The sequence below is a fragment of the Vicugna pacos genome, chromosome 34 (genome assembly GCF_048564905.1).
Source record: "Vicugna pacos chromosome 34, VicPac4, whole genome shotgun sequence".
In the NCBI taxonomy this organism is placed as follows: Eukaryota; Metazoa; Chordata; class Mammalia; order Artiodactyla; family Camelidae; genus Vicugna; species Vicugna pacos.
In genome coordinates this window covers 21855075-21871466 of record NC_133020.1, presented here as the reverse complement: position 1 = coordinate 21871466, position 16392 = coordinate 21855075, and the positions used below count along the sequence as shown (strand labels likewise).

Sequence of the window (16392 nt, the reverse complement as noted above, 5' to 3'; positions counted from 1 at the left end):
CCAGTCTGCACGATCCACCACCGTCCCCACACTCGTGAGTGGGCAGCGCTGACCACACTCACTACCATCCCAGCAAAAGACTTTCCAACCACCAGCCCGGGAAGCCCCGGAGGGAGGGGCTGGGCTCAGTGTGAATAACCTGATGTCTATAACACGTCTACAACATGTCTATGATCTAATGTCTGCAACATGTCTGCGTGTCTATAACACGTCTATAGCGTGTCTACAACATGTGTATGTCTCCAGCATGTCTGTAACCCAATGTCTATAACATGCCTGCAACATGTCTATATGTCTAAAACATGCTTACATGTCTATAGCATGTCTAGGTCCTGGCTGGCCCCTCTAGGCCCCCAGCCCTCCCCTTAGCACGTCCTGGGACCTTCGACTGTAACCTCCTCGAGAGAAACCCCTGGCTGTTTTCCCCGTGAGAGCGTAGGGTGCCTGGAAGGGGCCGGACCCCGCTTTCCAGGGGCTCCAGGTGGAGACTGTGCCCTCCAGAGGAGCCCGGAGCAGGACGCCCGCTCCTGCTCGGGAAGAGGACGTCCAAGTGACAGGCGAAGACCCATCTTGGCAAAGCCCCTGCTGTCTTAGGCCCAGAGTCTCCGCCTCACTCGAGTGACTGGCTTCAAGCATGGGGAGGACGGCCACCCGCGGAACAGGTGCTGCCGGGGCGGGACCCAGGATGGGGCCCTCGGCGCGGCTCTCCTTGCCCAGCCCCCAGCCCCCAGCCCCCAGTCCCTGTCCCCGTCCCCCCGCCCCCCGCCCCAGCCCCCGGCCCCCGGCCCGCCCCCGGCCTTAGTCCCCCGCCCCCGGCCCCGCCCCCGGCGGAGGCCCTGCTCTCAGTTGCGGGGGGGGGCTCTCTCCTCGTCCGGCCCCGCCCCCGCCCCGCCCCCGGCGGAGGCACTGCTCTCAGTCGCGGGGGGGGGCTCTCTCCTCGTCAGGCCCCGCCCCCGCCCCGCCCCCGGCGGAGGCACTGCTCTCAGTTGCGGGGGGGGCTCTCTCCTCGTCAGGCCCCGCCCCCGCCCCCGCCCCGCCCCCGGCGGAGGCACTGCTAGCTGTTGCGGGGGGGGTCTCTCCTCGTCTCTCTCCTCGTCCGGCCCCGCCCCCGCCCCGCCCCCGGCGGAGGCACTGCTCTCAGTTGCGGGGGTGGGGCTCTCTCCTCGTCAGGCCCCGCCCCCGCCCCGCCCCCGCCCCCGGCGGAGGCACTGCTAGCTGTTGCGGGGGGGGGGGTCTCTCCTCGTCAGGCCCCGCCCCCGCCCCGCCCCCGGCGGAGGCACTGCTCTCAGTCGCGGGGGGGCTCTCTCCTCGTCAGGCCCCGCCCCCGCCCCGCCCCCGGTGGAGGCGCTGCTCACTGTTGCGGGGTCTCTCCTCGTCCAGGCCCTCGTCCTCGTTCTCCGGCTCGATGTCCTCCGCCTGCGTGATCCAGTCCAGGTAGCCCTTCAGGTCCTCCTCCAGCTGCTGCTTCTCCCGCAGCTTCTGGAAGTCGCCCCGGGCCTTGGCCTTCTCCCTCTCTTTGGAAAACTCTCTGGCGAGAGGGCGGACGGGGAGAAGAGGGAACAGGTGTTAATGGCTTCGCACGGGAAGCCCACCCACCGGCCCCCCCTTTGCACGACCGCGCTCTGCCCCTCCCAGGTCTGATCTGGGGGAAGCCACCCAAGGGGACCTTCTTGACTCGGGACAGGAGGCCAGGGGGGACCAAGTCCAGTTCCCCTCCTTCGGGGTCATGATCGCAGGCTCTGCCTCTCGTGACAAATGCCCTCCAACGACCCGGAAACGCCTGCCAGTAGCAGGCGAGCCCCCCACCAGCTACGGGACATGCCTTCCCGTCCCCCAGTAGCGGGCGGCGGCTGGCAGCCCTCACGGGACTCGGGGCGACGGGGGCCTGCGGCTGGCGCTGGGCGGCGGCCCGCACCTCGCACGGCTCTGCGCAGCCCCGACGCCTCCGTGGCGGCTCAGGGCCGCATAGTGGGGGTCAGCTGCTACAAACCAGGGCTTTTTCCCCCAAAGGGCCAGTGGCGAATGTTTCCCAGCACACCGCCGGGAAGACCCAGGAGGTCCCCTCTTCTCAACCCGGGTCTCGTTCCCAGGGATCGTCCTGCCCGCAGCATGCCTGGATGGGCTTCTAACCCACAGAAAGTGCTTCCCCACGTGCAGGGCAGCAAGAGGTTCCAAACACAAGAAAATGTCCTGGGGCTGCCCTTCCGGTTAAAAAAGGAAACCAACCAGGATGGAAAACACACAAAATCTAGATGATACAGGAGTTAAACGGTGCGTTCAGTTTAAAGTGGTAACGAGTGGAAACTGGAATTGGACTGGGACTTGCGGGAAGTGGGGCCCAGTGAACGGTTTCTGGGAGTGGCTAGTTCCTCCCCATTTTCTCTGACTCTGTCCTTATTTCCTCTCTGACTTTGAATTCACTTTCTGAGCGAGGCGGGGCTGGTGGCCACGCGGGGAATCACAGAGCCTGGCTCTCACTCTCGAAGCAAGTCTGTGCCTTTTCTTCCAAAACAGGTGCATAGGAGCCGTTTGCCTGAGACGTGCAGCCCCGGGAAATGGGCCCTCGGGGGCGTGTGAGGTGCACTGGGCACCGTGGCCACTCGCCGAGACACGACTCCTTCCCTAGCAGCTAAGGCCTCGTTCGCGGCGGGAGGCTGCACAGTCCGCCCTGAAGGGACCTCCTGCAGGAGGCAAAGGCTCCACGGGACAGGCACCTTGGGAGGGAGGACACACCGAGAAGCCGCAGGACAGCAAGGCCCCGCGCCCGCCGTCCAGGGTCTGTGTTCGCGGCGGCGGGCACAGGTCTCACCATCACCCCTTTTGGTGGGGGGAGGGTAGGGCCGGCAGTGGTCCAGGGCCATTTCACTGGGAGGTGGGGACACGTTCCTTCAACGGCTGCCTTCACGACGCTCCCGTTGGGATATAATTTTCTTCTTCATTTTGATTTAATCCAGTTCTAATCAGATTGAACTTGCTCTTTCTTGGGCTTCCTGCCAACTGGCAGGACCCTCTCTTCCTTCCCAGGGATGAGTCAGACTGACAGCTGACACGCGGATGGAAGCCTTGTCTCCTTCTGCAGTCGGGCACGGGCGGGCGTGCAGAGAGGCCCCTGCCCTCGCGCCCGCCACTCCTCCCGGGGCCGTGGGCTTGCCCTCCAGAGACAGCACCCCGCAAGTCACCCCTCACTGCAGCTCCAGGCCCCCTGACCATCTTCCTGCCAGCGCACATTTGCAGATCCTGCTCCTTCCCATGAGCGGGTTTGGGTTGCAGGGCGACCACACAGCTGAGGGCTCACTGTGGCTCTTCTGGACGACTTTGCAGAGAGTTCAAGTTCTTGTTATAAAATGGCTTCTCCTGAGCCGGGATCAGCCTGCAGTAGGGAAGGGTGATCTGGACGTAGTGTCAGATTTGCTCCTGATCTCGGGGGAGGAATGTGGAAACACACCTCTTCAAGGTTCAGAGCTCTGGGTTTGTCCCAGCTCAAAATCATTCAACGTACGTCCACCGGGCAGCGTCAGGAAGAGGGGAGCTGGGCCGTGCCTGGTCCTGACACTGCCCAGCAGAGGGGACACTGCACAGGCCGCTGGGCACCTCTGGGCTCCCTCCCTCCCCTCTGAGAGGAGAGGGCTGTGGTTGTCACGTGTGTTGATTCTACTCAGTGAATCCGTTCTGACAGCCCCCGGGTGAACCATCGCCCCTGTATGACAGCGTCACTGTGGGCCAAGGGTTGGACGTAAGTGGCCTCTCTCCATCACAGCCACCTAGAGGTCGTGCTATTTATGATCCGTGTTTGCTCAGACAGGTGACGAACGTGTAAGAACACTGGGCATCCAGCAAGCACAGAGCTGGAACCTCCAAACTTCTGCCTCGAGTGGGGTGATGGGTCGATTTCTCAGTGCTTTCCCTGATGGCTCACTATGAACACAGGGCATTTTCTTGTGTTGGACACAGACTGAAAACTCTCCCACCCTCCAGGCAGCTGACCAGGGCGTCTGTGGTCCTGTGTGTCGTTTTAACCCGGACAGAGGAGCACGTGGCAAAGGTCCGGTGTGATGGGGCCTCTCACCACCGCCCGTGGGAAGGGGTAGGGTTGGAGGCGGGGTCTGCCTTCTCCCACATCTAAGACTGATCCCGACCCCCCTGTGAGGCGGCGGCTGCAGCCAGAGGTGGGAGAGCGCTGAAGAGGCGCTTCCCTCCTCTGCCCGACTCCCCGACACTCACGTCCCCGGACGTGCAGGAAAGCCTCGAAGCAGCTGCCCTCCCCCACGTGGCAAGGTGGCCGAGTGTCACCAGGAGCCTTCAGGTGATGGCCCTGGCGTGGCTGCTGGGGGGTCCGGAGGTGGCCACCCAGGGCTGCTCGGTGCCCCGGTCACATGCTGCCTCGGCCACTTTTCAGCTTCACCTGAGTGAAGGCCGGAATTAGGTGGGCCTTACATTGGACAAAGTCGCAGGAAAGCATGATCCACGGCTGTAAACGTCTTTCAGAGAAAGACAGGGACTGGTCAGTCTGACCAGAGCCAAAGAGAAGTCGAATTTCAGTCTGTTCCGTTTCTTTGCATTGCAGCTCAAGTCCTCACGCCCTGGCCCAGGGGACACAGGGTGAGGGGGACTGAGTCGTCACTGCTAGCCTGCGGGGCCCGCGGCCGGAGAGCCCGGGCGGGTGCCCAGCTGCCAGGCTGCTGCTCGGCTGGAAAGCACCCAGGCCACAAATCTCCAATCCTGTGGCCAAGCCCTTCCCGCCCAAGGGGCCCGGCTGCTGGGGGCCCAGGAGAAGTGCCCAGCCCACCTGGACTGCTGGGGCGGGCAGGGCTGGCCGGAGGCAGGTGGGCCTGGGTACCTCCCGCCGCAGCCCACACCATTGGGCTCCCCCTCGCACGTCTGCCCTCCGCCCAGCCAGGCCAAGGACATCCCTTCGAGGCTCCCGAGGGGGACCCGAGTCCCAGGTTCATCTGAGTCAGAAAAGAACGAAGCCAGAGGAGCAGACAGAGTAAATAAAATAAATGGAAAATTCAAGACCTTTTCCTTGGTCCTGCTTACCCGCTAAGAACACCGAGAACCAAGTTAAGTACAAAAAATGACCCTATGATGATTAGTGTAACAAAATAGATCCAGGGCCAGTCCCTTCCCACGGCATCATTGACCTGGAAGAACGAATCACAGTTAGTGCAGCCCAGCGAGCAGCCGAGCACGGCCCCGCGCCCCCCGGCCCCGGGCGGGACCGGGGTCCTCTCGGTCAGTCAGCGGCCAAGCGGCCTGCCCAGCCAAGGCTCGGAATCGGTGGCCGAGTGGAGGCCTTTGGCGCTCTTCCTGGGCCTGGTGACGGATACAGAGGGCCTGGGGCCTTGCTCAGCTGCGTCGTAGAGGGGACACAGAAACCGGCAGCTTACCCGCTCAACACACCAAGAACCAGATTTAGAACGAAAAAGGATCCGAAGATGACCAGACTGACAAAATACACCCAGGGTAACTCGTAGCCCATAGCGTCCTGCATCTGGAAAGACGAAGGACAGTTAGGAGAGAGAAGCGGAGGGCGGAAGCGAGGAGGCAGGAGGCAGGCGGGGGGCGCGAGGCTGGGAGGGCCGCTGCTCCACCCGCCCGGCTCAGCGCTCGGGGCCTGTCTGGGCCGTGAGCACCGTGCGGGCCCTGCCTTGGGGTGGGGTGGGGGGGACTCTAGGCCCTCCCTGTCGCTGTTTTGCGGGGCGGAATTTTTCTCCAACGCTTTCTAGTCACATGTCTAAGAAGCTGGGTCACCTCAAGAGGTGGTTTGCTCAGTTGGGTTCATGTGGCCGTCAGGTCTCCCACCGTGCCCGGGACCCCGGCCTCAGCTCTCATGGACAAGCCGGGGGCTCGGAACCTCTGGGGACACGTGCGTGGGAAGGAGACTTCCTCGAGGGGGGACCGAGCTGCCTCGCGGCACCGCAGGCCACGGCCGGGAGGACGGGCGCTTGGGTTCACGTGTCTGGGGGACGGTCCCTGCCCTACAGCCCATCAGATTGCAGAGACGCCGTGGACGGTCTCGCGCCCCTGAGTTTCCAAACAGATGTCGCACTGGCTAAGTGCTCCAGCTTCCTGAATGGTTCACGTCAGCGTTCCTGAGGTGTGGCCCCGGAACAGCAGCGTCAGCCTCAGTGGGAGCCCAGGACCAGTCGGGACCGGCACACCCTCGCCTCGAGTTCTCACAAGCCCCTCGGCGAGTCTGACGTGAGCTGATGTCGGGGACCCCTGGTTCTCGTCACCCTCTCTGCGGCCCCAGGCTCAGAAGCAACGACGTGACGGAGGCTGTGATTCCCCGCACACCTCTGGGCACCGCACACCGGCCGAGGACCCGCAGCAGAGTCGCGTGGACTCCCAGCCGCCCCAGGTGACGCCAGGTGCGCTGGCGTAGCCGGCCTGACAGGTGCCTGAGGAGGGTCAGGCGTGCTGGGACACGGGCTGCAGCCCCAGGTCGGCGGGATAGCTGGCGTCTCCTTTGAGAAGTGCCGACAGGGTGAGGTGTCACATCCCAACACGACCTTTCCAAATCTATGTGTTTATCTGGGGCTACGAGACCTTGGTTGGAGGGATCTACCCAAGGTGGCCGCAGTACAGATACCTGCCTGTGCCCTGGCCTTGGGGTCGCTGGTCTGAGCCGAGGCAGTAGGAACAGAAGGGTCCCTGACGTGCCCACTTTCCAGGTCACAGTTCAACCCAATTCACGGCGAGGCTGTGGCGCATTCCCAGGGCCATGTGGCCCACCCTGTTTTCACTCGGCACTGGTCACCTTCTCACTGTGTGGTCCACTCACCATTGTGCACCGTTTGTCTCCCGGGCTGGGGGGCAAGCTGTCGGGAAATGGCCATGTGGTGTGCCCCGTGCCCCTACGTGCTTCGAGCAGCACCTCGTACAGGTGGGCCTCAGGGACGTCTGCCACGTGGACGGCGGAGTTCACAGGTGCCGGGCGCCTCGCGGCACACGGGAAGCCCTTGCCAGTCAGGGGACAGGCGAGCAGACGCCAGGTGGGGGTGCAGCTGCAGGGCTTCGGGTGCTCACGGTCACAGGCACAGAGCAGGGCCGCGGCGTGAGGCCGCGAGGCCAGCGGGGGCCAGGCTGGGCGGGACCGGGTAGACCTGGCATCAGGGGCCACCGAGGGGAGAGGGGGCCAGGCAGCAAGGCCGCTGGAGGCCAAGGGGTCCTGAGGCAGGAAGGGGTTCCAGGAACTGGCGATCGCTGGAAACAGAGCCGGTGGCGTGTGGCCATCCTCCTCTGGGCCGGGGTCTCCCGGAGGCTGAGCACTGGACACCCAGCACAGCAGCGGTCAAGAGGGGGCCAAGCTGGGTGCCTCCTTCATCAAAAGGTCTTCGTCTGAGCCAAGTCTGTGAAGGAAACCACTGTGCAGGGTGTCCGGAGACACGCTCGCTCCCAGGAGGGGAACACAAGGCTCAGGGCTCAGGGGCTGTGGGTTGACGGTGCTGAGGGCCAGGGAGCCAGGCGTGTGTCGCGGGTTATGATGGGACATGACCTGACCCTTTATTCTCAGTAGCCATCACATGGAGTCTGTGTCTGTTCAACCAGGTTCACGAGTGCCTGCTGCGTACAGGACACTGTCCTGCCGCCGTGACAGCCGTGGGGGGAGCAGCCCGGGCAGGAGGAGGGCGCCCGTGGCCGCTTCTGTGGCACCCGATCCACAGTCCTCACGGTTTCTTCTCCGAGGTTCAGTCTTGCCCGTGACGGTAGGCAGTGCCCCCTCCTCCTCTGCTGGGAGGTGGGCCCTTTGGGAAGAGCTGGTGAGGCTGGATCCTCGCTTGGCAGAGACAGGCAAGTGCACACAGCACCATGGGCATCAGGCCGTGTCCCCATCACGCAGCCGCTCCACTCTACTGGGAAGCACTTCCCTGCTCGCGAGTGGGCGTGAGCAGCACAGAGGGGTCTGTCCCGGGCAGGTCCTGGCTCCTCCCCAGGTGCAGACCCCACCTTCCTGCGGAAGCCACGGCCAGCTGGCCATGGGCCACCTTGTGGAACTGCCCCCAGAGCTGGGCGGATGGGGACGGGGAGGGAGGGCTGGCGCCACTGCAGCCTCCGTGAGGGAGGTGTCTCCGGACTGCTCCTTGTGCCCTACATTTTGTGAACATTTAAGCTCACAGAAAACACAGTCCTCTGGGCCACACACCTCTGATGACTCAGGTGCCCACATGCCTCGGAGGCTTCCTGGGGCCCCTTTGCAGTTCGAGTGTCCTTTCCTCTGGGCCACATGCAGCATCACCGGGACCTCAGATGGCTGGAGCTGCAGATCTCAGACCCACAGACGGCCTCAGGGTGACCCCACGACCCCTGTATAACCTCGGGCCCCCCAGACAGCCCATGAAGAGCCAGGGTCCCGCCCAGGAGACGCACGGCCTCACAGGCCCCGTCCTACTCTCTGGTCTCTGCCTCAGCTGCGGGCTGGCCCTCTCAGAGGGTCAGGGTGGGGTGGCAGGTATGGGGAGGGGGCTTCCACGGGGGTCCTGGGGCCCCTCCACGGCCCGCTGAGCAGTGCCCAGCAGCCAGAGGAGATTCTCGGCCTGCCTGGCTCCAGCCTCTGCTTCTCTCTCACTGTTGCCTCTTTGTCCCGGGCCACCTGCTTTGGGGCCGACTGGGCAGCCAGCCTCCGTCCGGTGGCCGGGAAGTAGGTCAGCGCCCAGAGCAGTGAGACGGATGACTTCAGTCAGCGGGGACGGGGCCACTTAAAAAACAAGGATAAATAAAGCCATATTTTAAAAAATGACCCAGATTGCTGGCCTCCTTATTTAGAGGTGAAGAAAGGACAGGTCCTCTCAAAGCGCGGACGCTGGAAGGTCCTTAGGTCCCTCCTAGGGGAGGTGCGCAGAGGGGCACCTGGCGTCCGCCGCCGGCAGCCACGGGGCCCCCGGGCCGAGACCAGCAGGGAGACAGAGCATTTGCTGGAACCCACACCCGGCTCTTCCCAGGACCCGCGCCCGGAGCTCAGGGAGCACAGAAGGCAAAGCACGGAAGGCCTTCTGAAGCCCACGTCCAATTTCTGGAGGGGAGCCACTGCCTCGAACCCTCAGACCCGGCACACACGCCTCCCCTAACAGGAGAAGCCCTGTTTCCTCAGGGCCTCCGTCTGTCCCAGCGGGCAGGCCCCCGGGAGCCTCCACGTTCAGCACCTTCTCCGCTAAGTTTCCGCTAAGGCGCAGCCCCGGGGGTCCCCGAAGTCTGGGCAGCCCGGGCTGGGTGCCAGGAGGCTGTCACCTGCCCTCAGAGGCAGGAGGTGTGAGCCCAGAGCCTTGTCGTCAGAGGGCGGGGTCTGTTCTGCCCCAAAAGCCGGGGCCCCGGGCGATGGCCTTTGTCACCTTGCCTGTGGGACACGGTCCCCCCACAGGTCACAGGGGAGCAGCGAGCGGACAGCAGGTCCTACCCGACCCCCTTCTGCCCCGGCCCTGCCGACTGACCAGGAGAGCCCAGACCGTGGCGGGGATGCCAGCAGGCCGGCCGCGAAGGAGGCCAACAAAATCAGCTCCTCCATCGACTTAAAACCTCCCTCCTAGAAACTCAGCGGGGATCCCGCACGGACGTGGGGAGTGGGGTGCAGGCCTGCGGACGCCGGTTATCCGGGGTGGGCCTCGCGGACACTTGGTGAGGACCCAGGGCCGGCCGGGCTGTTCCTGTGTGTCGAGACCCCAAAGCACGGTTCTCTCCAGTCTCCCAAAGTGTCACAAAGCTGCTTTTCCTTCTGGCCTGCTCCTGGCCCGGCTCAAGGCCAGCGAAACCCCGCCTCCTCTGGGAAGCTCTCCTTGCGCTCACTGAGCTCGGCCGTGTGCGTGCGCGTGCGTGTGTGTGCACGTGTGAGCCACGTTCCCCGGCGTGTCCCCATCTCTCCAATCAGACCCAGGCCCTTGAGCACACACCTGGGGGCACCGTCAGTGCTCACTGAATGTTTGTTAAGTTGATAATCGAGTAATCAGGACTCGTCTAACGCCAGTGAAGGGAATGGAACAAAGCCTTGTAAGTAAACAGACAATAGCTTTGATAGATGTGAATTCTCCTTCTCAACGTGTTTATAAACCACCAGTTTGCCGTGTAGGTAACCGGTTCCCTGCTCAATGCGGCAGGGCGCCAAGTGGGTGCCCCTCTCCCTGGGGCAGCAGAGTCAAGGTTAAGGGCCACAGGGAGCTGGGAGCCCAACACGCCTGCCCCCGACACCCTTCAGGGAGCCCAGGACGCGGCTTCTGGGCTGCTGGAGGACTTCCCTCAGCTCTGCGCTTCGAATGGCTCTCAGGCCATCAGCGGAACTCAGATCCCCCACCTCTGCTTGCTTGATGCCTTCAGAGGCTCATTTTCCGTATTTGTGGTGAAATGAGGTGGAAATGCAGTGGGAGAAAACAGGGTAAAACGCCTGAATTCCACCTGCTTGCATGTAAAGGACCTTCGTCATTAACAAGGGGCATTTCAGCAGTGCCAAGACCAGAGACCAGAGATGGTGTGTTGTGCATGTGCCCACGTGTGTGTACCTGAGTGTGCCTGTGCGTACCTGTGTGTGTACCTGTGTGTCTGTGTGCGTACACCTGTGTGTGTACCTGTGTGGGTGTCTGTGTGTGTACCTGTGTGTGTGTCTGTGTGTGCGAACCTGTACGTGTACTTGTGTCTGGGAGGAAGGTCTCCCAGGATGTCCTCACGTGTGTGTGTGGAGCTGACAACTGACTTGTGCAAAGTTAAAACCTTACACTTTCGTTCCCAAGGCCTCCAGCTAAACCCAAACTGAAGCAGAAACACCAAAGACACATCTCTCCTCTATACGCTGTCTCATTAATATTCTTTCTGATCTTATTTTTAAGCTGAATTCCTAATTTTAAAAAATCAGCAGAAGAACTGATCATGGAGAAACCAGTGGGGGAAAATGAAAGGTTTTCTCAGGAAGGAGGGGCCAGGGTGTTGGTGGAGGTGAGTCTGGGACATGGGCCAGAGGGGGCCCAGCGACCTCGGGGCTTGGATCAGAGGGCACCGTGGGCAGAGGTGGACAGCAGCCTCCAGATGGACAGCTGTCCAGGGACTGAGATTCTGAGGAGCTGGGTGCCTGGGTTTCCGCACGGCACCCACACTGGCTGCGGCCCCTTCCCAGGCCTCGCCAGGGCTCCCAACCCCAGTTCTGGGCCACGCGGCTCCGTCCCCGGGAGCAGGGCCGTCCCCAGGCTGGGCACGAAGTCAGCGCTGAGCCCTGATGCATGGATGGTGTGACCGCGGAGGGAGGACTGCTCAGACTTCAAGGCGACCCCAGCTCCAGATGGTGTCTGAGGACCTACGATTGTCCTGGTTCAGGAGCACAGCCCACAGCTCACAAGAGAGCAGTCCAGAACCACCCAGCACTGGGTCACAGCACGCCCGAACGGAGACGTGGAAACTGCGGGGGTGCTGCGAAGGGCCTCCCCTCCCGGCGCCTCGCTGCTCCGCAGGAGACGACACTTATACACGATCACCCTCTGGCTACTTCTAAGGGGTGCGGTCACTCTGACGGTAAATGGAGAGGCTTTGGCTTAAGAAGCCACTTCCCAAGGAAGTCACTCCCCCAAGCCCGAGGTCTGGCTTGGTTTCTGAGTGCCCTGTCCCACGCCTTCTCTGTCATCCACAGGCCCCTGGAACGAGCCGGGTGCGAGGTGAGGGGGTGCTGGTTCAGGCCGGTCCCAACGTGTGGCTTTACCAGCCAAGGAGACGTCCGAGGATTACTGACCAGGCCTGACTGTGCCCTTCATCCACTATCTCTTCAACATCACAAACGTGGGATGAAAACCAGAGGTAGGAGGTTCAGAGATGCCGCCCCAGGAGGAGGCTGGAGCCTGCCCCTCGCTCCGGGTCACCACCCCCACCCCTCACCGGGCGACAGCCGCTCCTCTGGGACTTTAGTGGCCTCTTCGCTCCCCAGGAGCACCTGACCAGCTTCCGGTGTCCAGTCACTGTTAGGCCTGAAATCGCAGTTGCCCTCCCCATGCCCTCCGGACTTGCGTCCTGGACTGGAGGGAAAAGCAGTCCCGAAGGGAAGACCCCACCTTCTGTGGAACCGCCTCTCAGCCGGGGCCCAGCCAGAGCACCACATGGGTTCAGTCGGGGAGACTCCAGGGCTGTCGGAGCCCGTCTCCTGGGGCCTTAAGCTGCAGGTGCGGGGCTGACTGCGTGCTCCCGGGGCCACGGCGGGGCGGGGAGGGTGCCCTCTCCCTGTCTGGCAGGCTGTGGGTGTCATGCCAAAGCACATTGAGTTGTGAGAGTCTGTGTGCTTGGAGATGCAGGCGGAGCGGCGAGGAGGAGGAGTCCCAAAGAGGGAGGAAGGCAGAGGGAGAGGTGGCCGCAGGACAGTGACAAGCAGAGACCTGGGCCGAAAGCAGGCGCTTTGGGCTGAGAGGTGCTTCCCTCGGGGACGCTCGCGAGAGGTCCTGTTTCGGTTCCCTATGTGTGTGTGTGCGTGTGTGCGCACATGCACATGTGCACACACACGCACACACAGCACAGCTGTTTCAAAAGATGCTGGGTAAGTCAGAGCGAGGCGGCCGTGGGCCTGGGGCCGGCCCCTCACAGCCCCTCCTCCGCCCCACCCCCAGCCCGGCACCCCCCACCCCCGGCCCCAGGGGGCGGGAGCGGGAGGCAAGTGCAGCTGCTGGAAATTGGTGGTTGCCACGTGGGCCCCTCTCACCCCGTCTCTGGCTGTCATCACGACAGCCTCCCGGGTCACCTCTGGCTGCTGGGGGGAGAGGGACGGAGGGGGAGGGAGTTGCACAAAAATACTTCGGGCCGTCAGCAAAGTAAATTATACGTATCCCCCCCAGCCCCACCCCCCCACCCACCGCCACCCTGCCCTCCATTTGACGCCATGGGAGGCATTTCCACAGCAACTCGAGGCACAGGCGTGAGGCTCCTGAGCCCCACTCCCCGCAGTCGGTGCTCTGGGGCCCAGAGGCAGGAGCCGCCGGGCTGCAGGAGGTCCCGAGGAGGAAGGGCCAGTTAGGGCCACTTTGGGATTTGACCTGCTTTGCAAAAGGGAATTCAGCCTGCCCAGACAGAGGGAGCTCCTCCCCTTTGGGCTCAGATTATTCAGAACCAAGTTCTTCCTGCCTGTCGCTGCATCTCGTCTGAGGGAGGGGTGGTCAGACCTCTGTCCCCTTTGAAAGGGTCACAACATGGCCACTGTGAGGCTACGGTTCAGTCTAGTGTAGCTGGCTCCCCTAGACCAAGGTTTTCGTCTGAACTGTACGTTGTTATGTCTGAATCCTCGGGACTGGGCACCCCCACAAGCAAGGAACGTGCCATCCTGTTTGCTGGGTCCCAGGCCCCCTGGCAAGTCTCAGCTGGTCCTTCGCAGAGAGGTACACACTTCACGGCAGTGCTGGGTCTCAGCCTGATGACTCTAACCCCAAAACTGGGAGAAGAGGACTTTGGAATCGTTGAAAAACAACTTAGAAGCTGCAATGCCCTGAATTCACAGAGCATCTCTGCGAGGTTCCAGAACTCCGCCTCCTGGTCGAGGAGGGGGCCGCACCTCTCCTGGCGCTAACTCCTCCCGGTCTGGCAGCTGCGCTCCTGGGAAGGCATCCACCCCTCTCCTCCCCGAGTGGGCTCTTGGGTGGTTTTGGGGATGGCCAAGTCAATTTGACTGTCTGCAGAACTCTGGGTGCGATGGTATTTTCAAGCCTGGCAACGAGCATTTTCCACCCAAATGCTGGGAACAGCGCCGGGCTCTGGCAAGTCACTCCTCGCACTGACGCGGGAGACACTGCAAAGAATGGCATTTTCTGGAGGTCCCACAAATAATGAACTTGCCTCTGCCAGACAGAGACAAATCAAATATGGCCTGTTTGCTTATGGGACAGGCTGTCCAAAAAGCCGGCACTTCAGCAATGTGAGAGTTGGCAAAGCCGTGCTGGCTGCTGGGGCAGAAAGGGGCACCTTTAAGGTGAGAGGAGACGGACGGCTGACCGGCTGACCCTTGAGAAGCCGCATTTCTAAATGAGCATCTCACAGCCAGCAGGGTGGTTTGTCAGCAGTGGGAATGATCACGTGTGCTCGTCGGATGGGCTGCTCTGCTGTAATTCAGGGAAGGTTGTCGTGAGAGGTAAAAACACAACAGCACATGCCAGGATGCTGCCCGCACCAACACGAACGGCTTCCTCTTAGAGTTTCCTCCTTGGCCTCAGAAGGGAGTAACTGTGCCTCCTGGGGACAGTGCCTCTTCTGGGGACAGAGGCAGGACGCACAGAGAAGGGAAGGAGCCCACAACAGGGTGGGGGGAGACCCCTGGTGTCGCTTGTCTTGGGCTGGTGGGCGGAGAGAGACTCACTAGGTGAAAGTCTCAGTGTGGTTTCTCCGGCAAGACCTGGAAGAAGTCAAAGCCACTCCACCCAGGTGTGCGTGGGAGCACGCCTCCCGGGGGCGGGAGGAGGAGAGGGCGGGGGTGGGGGAGAGCGCTAGCCCCGGGCTCCGGCCCCGCCGGCCCCGCCACGTACCCAGTACAGCACGTCGGTCCAGCCCTCCATGGTGATGCACTGGAACACGGTGAGCATGGCGAAGGCGAAGTTGTCGAAGTTGGTGATGCCGTGCTTGGGCCCGTCCCACCCCGGCTTGCACACTGTGCCGTTCTGGCACTGGCGCCCGTGGCCCGTCTCCAGGGCGCAGGGGGAGGGGTCGTCTTCTGCCGGGACATCTCGAGTGGCCGGGGGAAAGAGAAAGAAGCGGAGGGGACGGAGAAACAAGAGATGTTAGAGAGGAAAGTGGTGGGTGAGCCGGGGGGACGGCAAACGGCCACCGTGACAGCAACACGGAGCAGACTTCCCTCATGCCCCCAAACACGAGGCACCAGGGACGCATTTTAGGCCGCCACAGACTTCGGAGGTCAGTGCTTTCAACTGATCGTTGTAGGGGGAGGGCACAGCTCAAGTGGTGGAGCGCACGCCTGGCATGCACGAGGTCCTGGTTCAATCCCCAGCACCTCCTCTAAGAATAAACAAATAGGTAAACCTAATTACCTGCCCCAGCAAAACAAAAGTAGTAACAACTACTTGTTGTAAAGCTGTATTGCAACCTCGGTCACTGATTTCAAGGACAGGAGGGCTGCTGCCTGGCCAGCGGCCAACGGAACAATCACGACGATGCCACCACTCTGAGTACAAAACACCCCGGAGCGTGAAAGTGAATCCTGGTCTCCTTTCTCTGGTTGCCGGCGTCCAGAGGGAGGGTCGGCTGGGAGAGTCTTCCACAGAATCAGCCAGAAATCACCCTGTGATCCTTTCTGACTCCACGTGGGTCCCTTATCCATTACATGATGCTTTACCAGGGGTGCAAGTGACCTCAGAGTGGACGCCCCCTCAGATGAAGGATGGAAGATAAGTTCTGCCGGAGGGAGAGCCCCGCCGTCTCCGTCCCGGCCCCCAAGCACAGACGCCCCCACTGCAGCCATTTGTGCGTGTTGTGGGGACCCCTTCAAGTGCCCTCTGCTCTCCAGCATTAGTGCCTTTCAGGAGAGGAGACAGAGGGGCAGCGGGTGACGGGGAGGAGGCCCCCAGGGACGCAGAACTCTTGGCTTCTTCACGAAGCAGCACCACATCCGCCGTGGCTGGTTCCCCACGCGGGAGAGCCACTAGGAGACGCACGAGGTAAGACCTTCTCGCGTGGAGATTGTGCATAGATTGAACTAAGACTTGGCCGAGCTAAGAGTGTCCACCCTGGTGAAGTACCGAGAGAATCTCGGTCCCAGCGGCAGGAGGTAACAGCGTGCAATTCGCAGAAGTTTGCGAACCTAAGGACATCTCGCGTTTGCAGAAAGAAACGGTCATAAACAGAATAGACCTTAGTTCGAACCAGCAGGCAATGGTCTCCATCCAGCAACAGCGAACGTGCGTCCCTGAGAGAGAACCTGCTGGTCGTCCTTCTTCAGAGACTCCAGGCTCCGAGTCCTCTCTGGTCTCAGACCCCTTAAGGCTCCCGGGGCCACCTCTGCCAGGAGGCGATCGCTTGGTGGCTGTTTCTCAATTTGTGGCTTCGAGTTGAAACTGTCCCCTCCCAGGAGGAAGGCAGCGGAGAAACATTGATCCTTAACTTAGACGTCACACTGGGGGCGTGGACTCGAGTCGTGTGGTTGAAGAAACAGGCCCGCTTTCCCCCTCTCTCTTTGTAGAAATAGAAGTTACAGTCCTTACAGTTCATCAGAGAACACGGACGGCTCAGTTCTTCTCAGTAAATGTACAGAGTCGCAGGCCATCACTGCAACCCACCGAAAATGCCCCCGTAGCCCCAGACTCCCAGGTCTGTCTGCATCAGCCCTGCTCCCACCCCAGCCCCGCAGTCTGTCCGTCTGCTCGTTTGCCCGCTGAGGGACAGAGGGCCTGCCTCTGCTGGGGCCACTGTGAACGGCGTGGCGTCCTGGCTCGTCCGGGGCTG

At 62.1% G+C, this 16392-nt stretch overlaps 1 protein-coding gene across 3 annotated transcripts in view; it reads right to left on the bottom strand.

Moving 5' to 3' along the window:
* CACNA1C (calcium voltage-gated channel subunit alpha1 C) overlaps positions 1-16392 on the bottom strand; it is a 360468-nt gene that overhangs the window by 108778 nt on the left and 235298 nt on the right. For all 3 annotated transcript variants that reach the window (XM_072954550.1, XM_072954552.1, XM_072954551.1), the window contains exons 7-9: positions 14463-14659; positions 5038-5141; positions 1356-1528 (exon numbers count right to left, since the gene is read on the bottom strand). In XM_072954550.1, coding sequence (XP_072810651.1) covers positions 1356-1528; positions 5038-5141; positions 14463-14659 — 474 coding nt within the window. The remainder of the gene's footprint in view (positions 1-1355; positions 1529-5037; positions 5142-14462; positions 14660-16392) is intronic.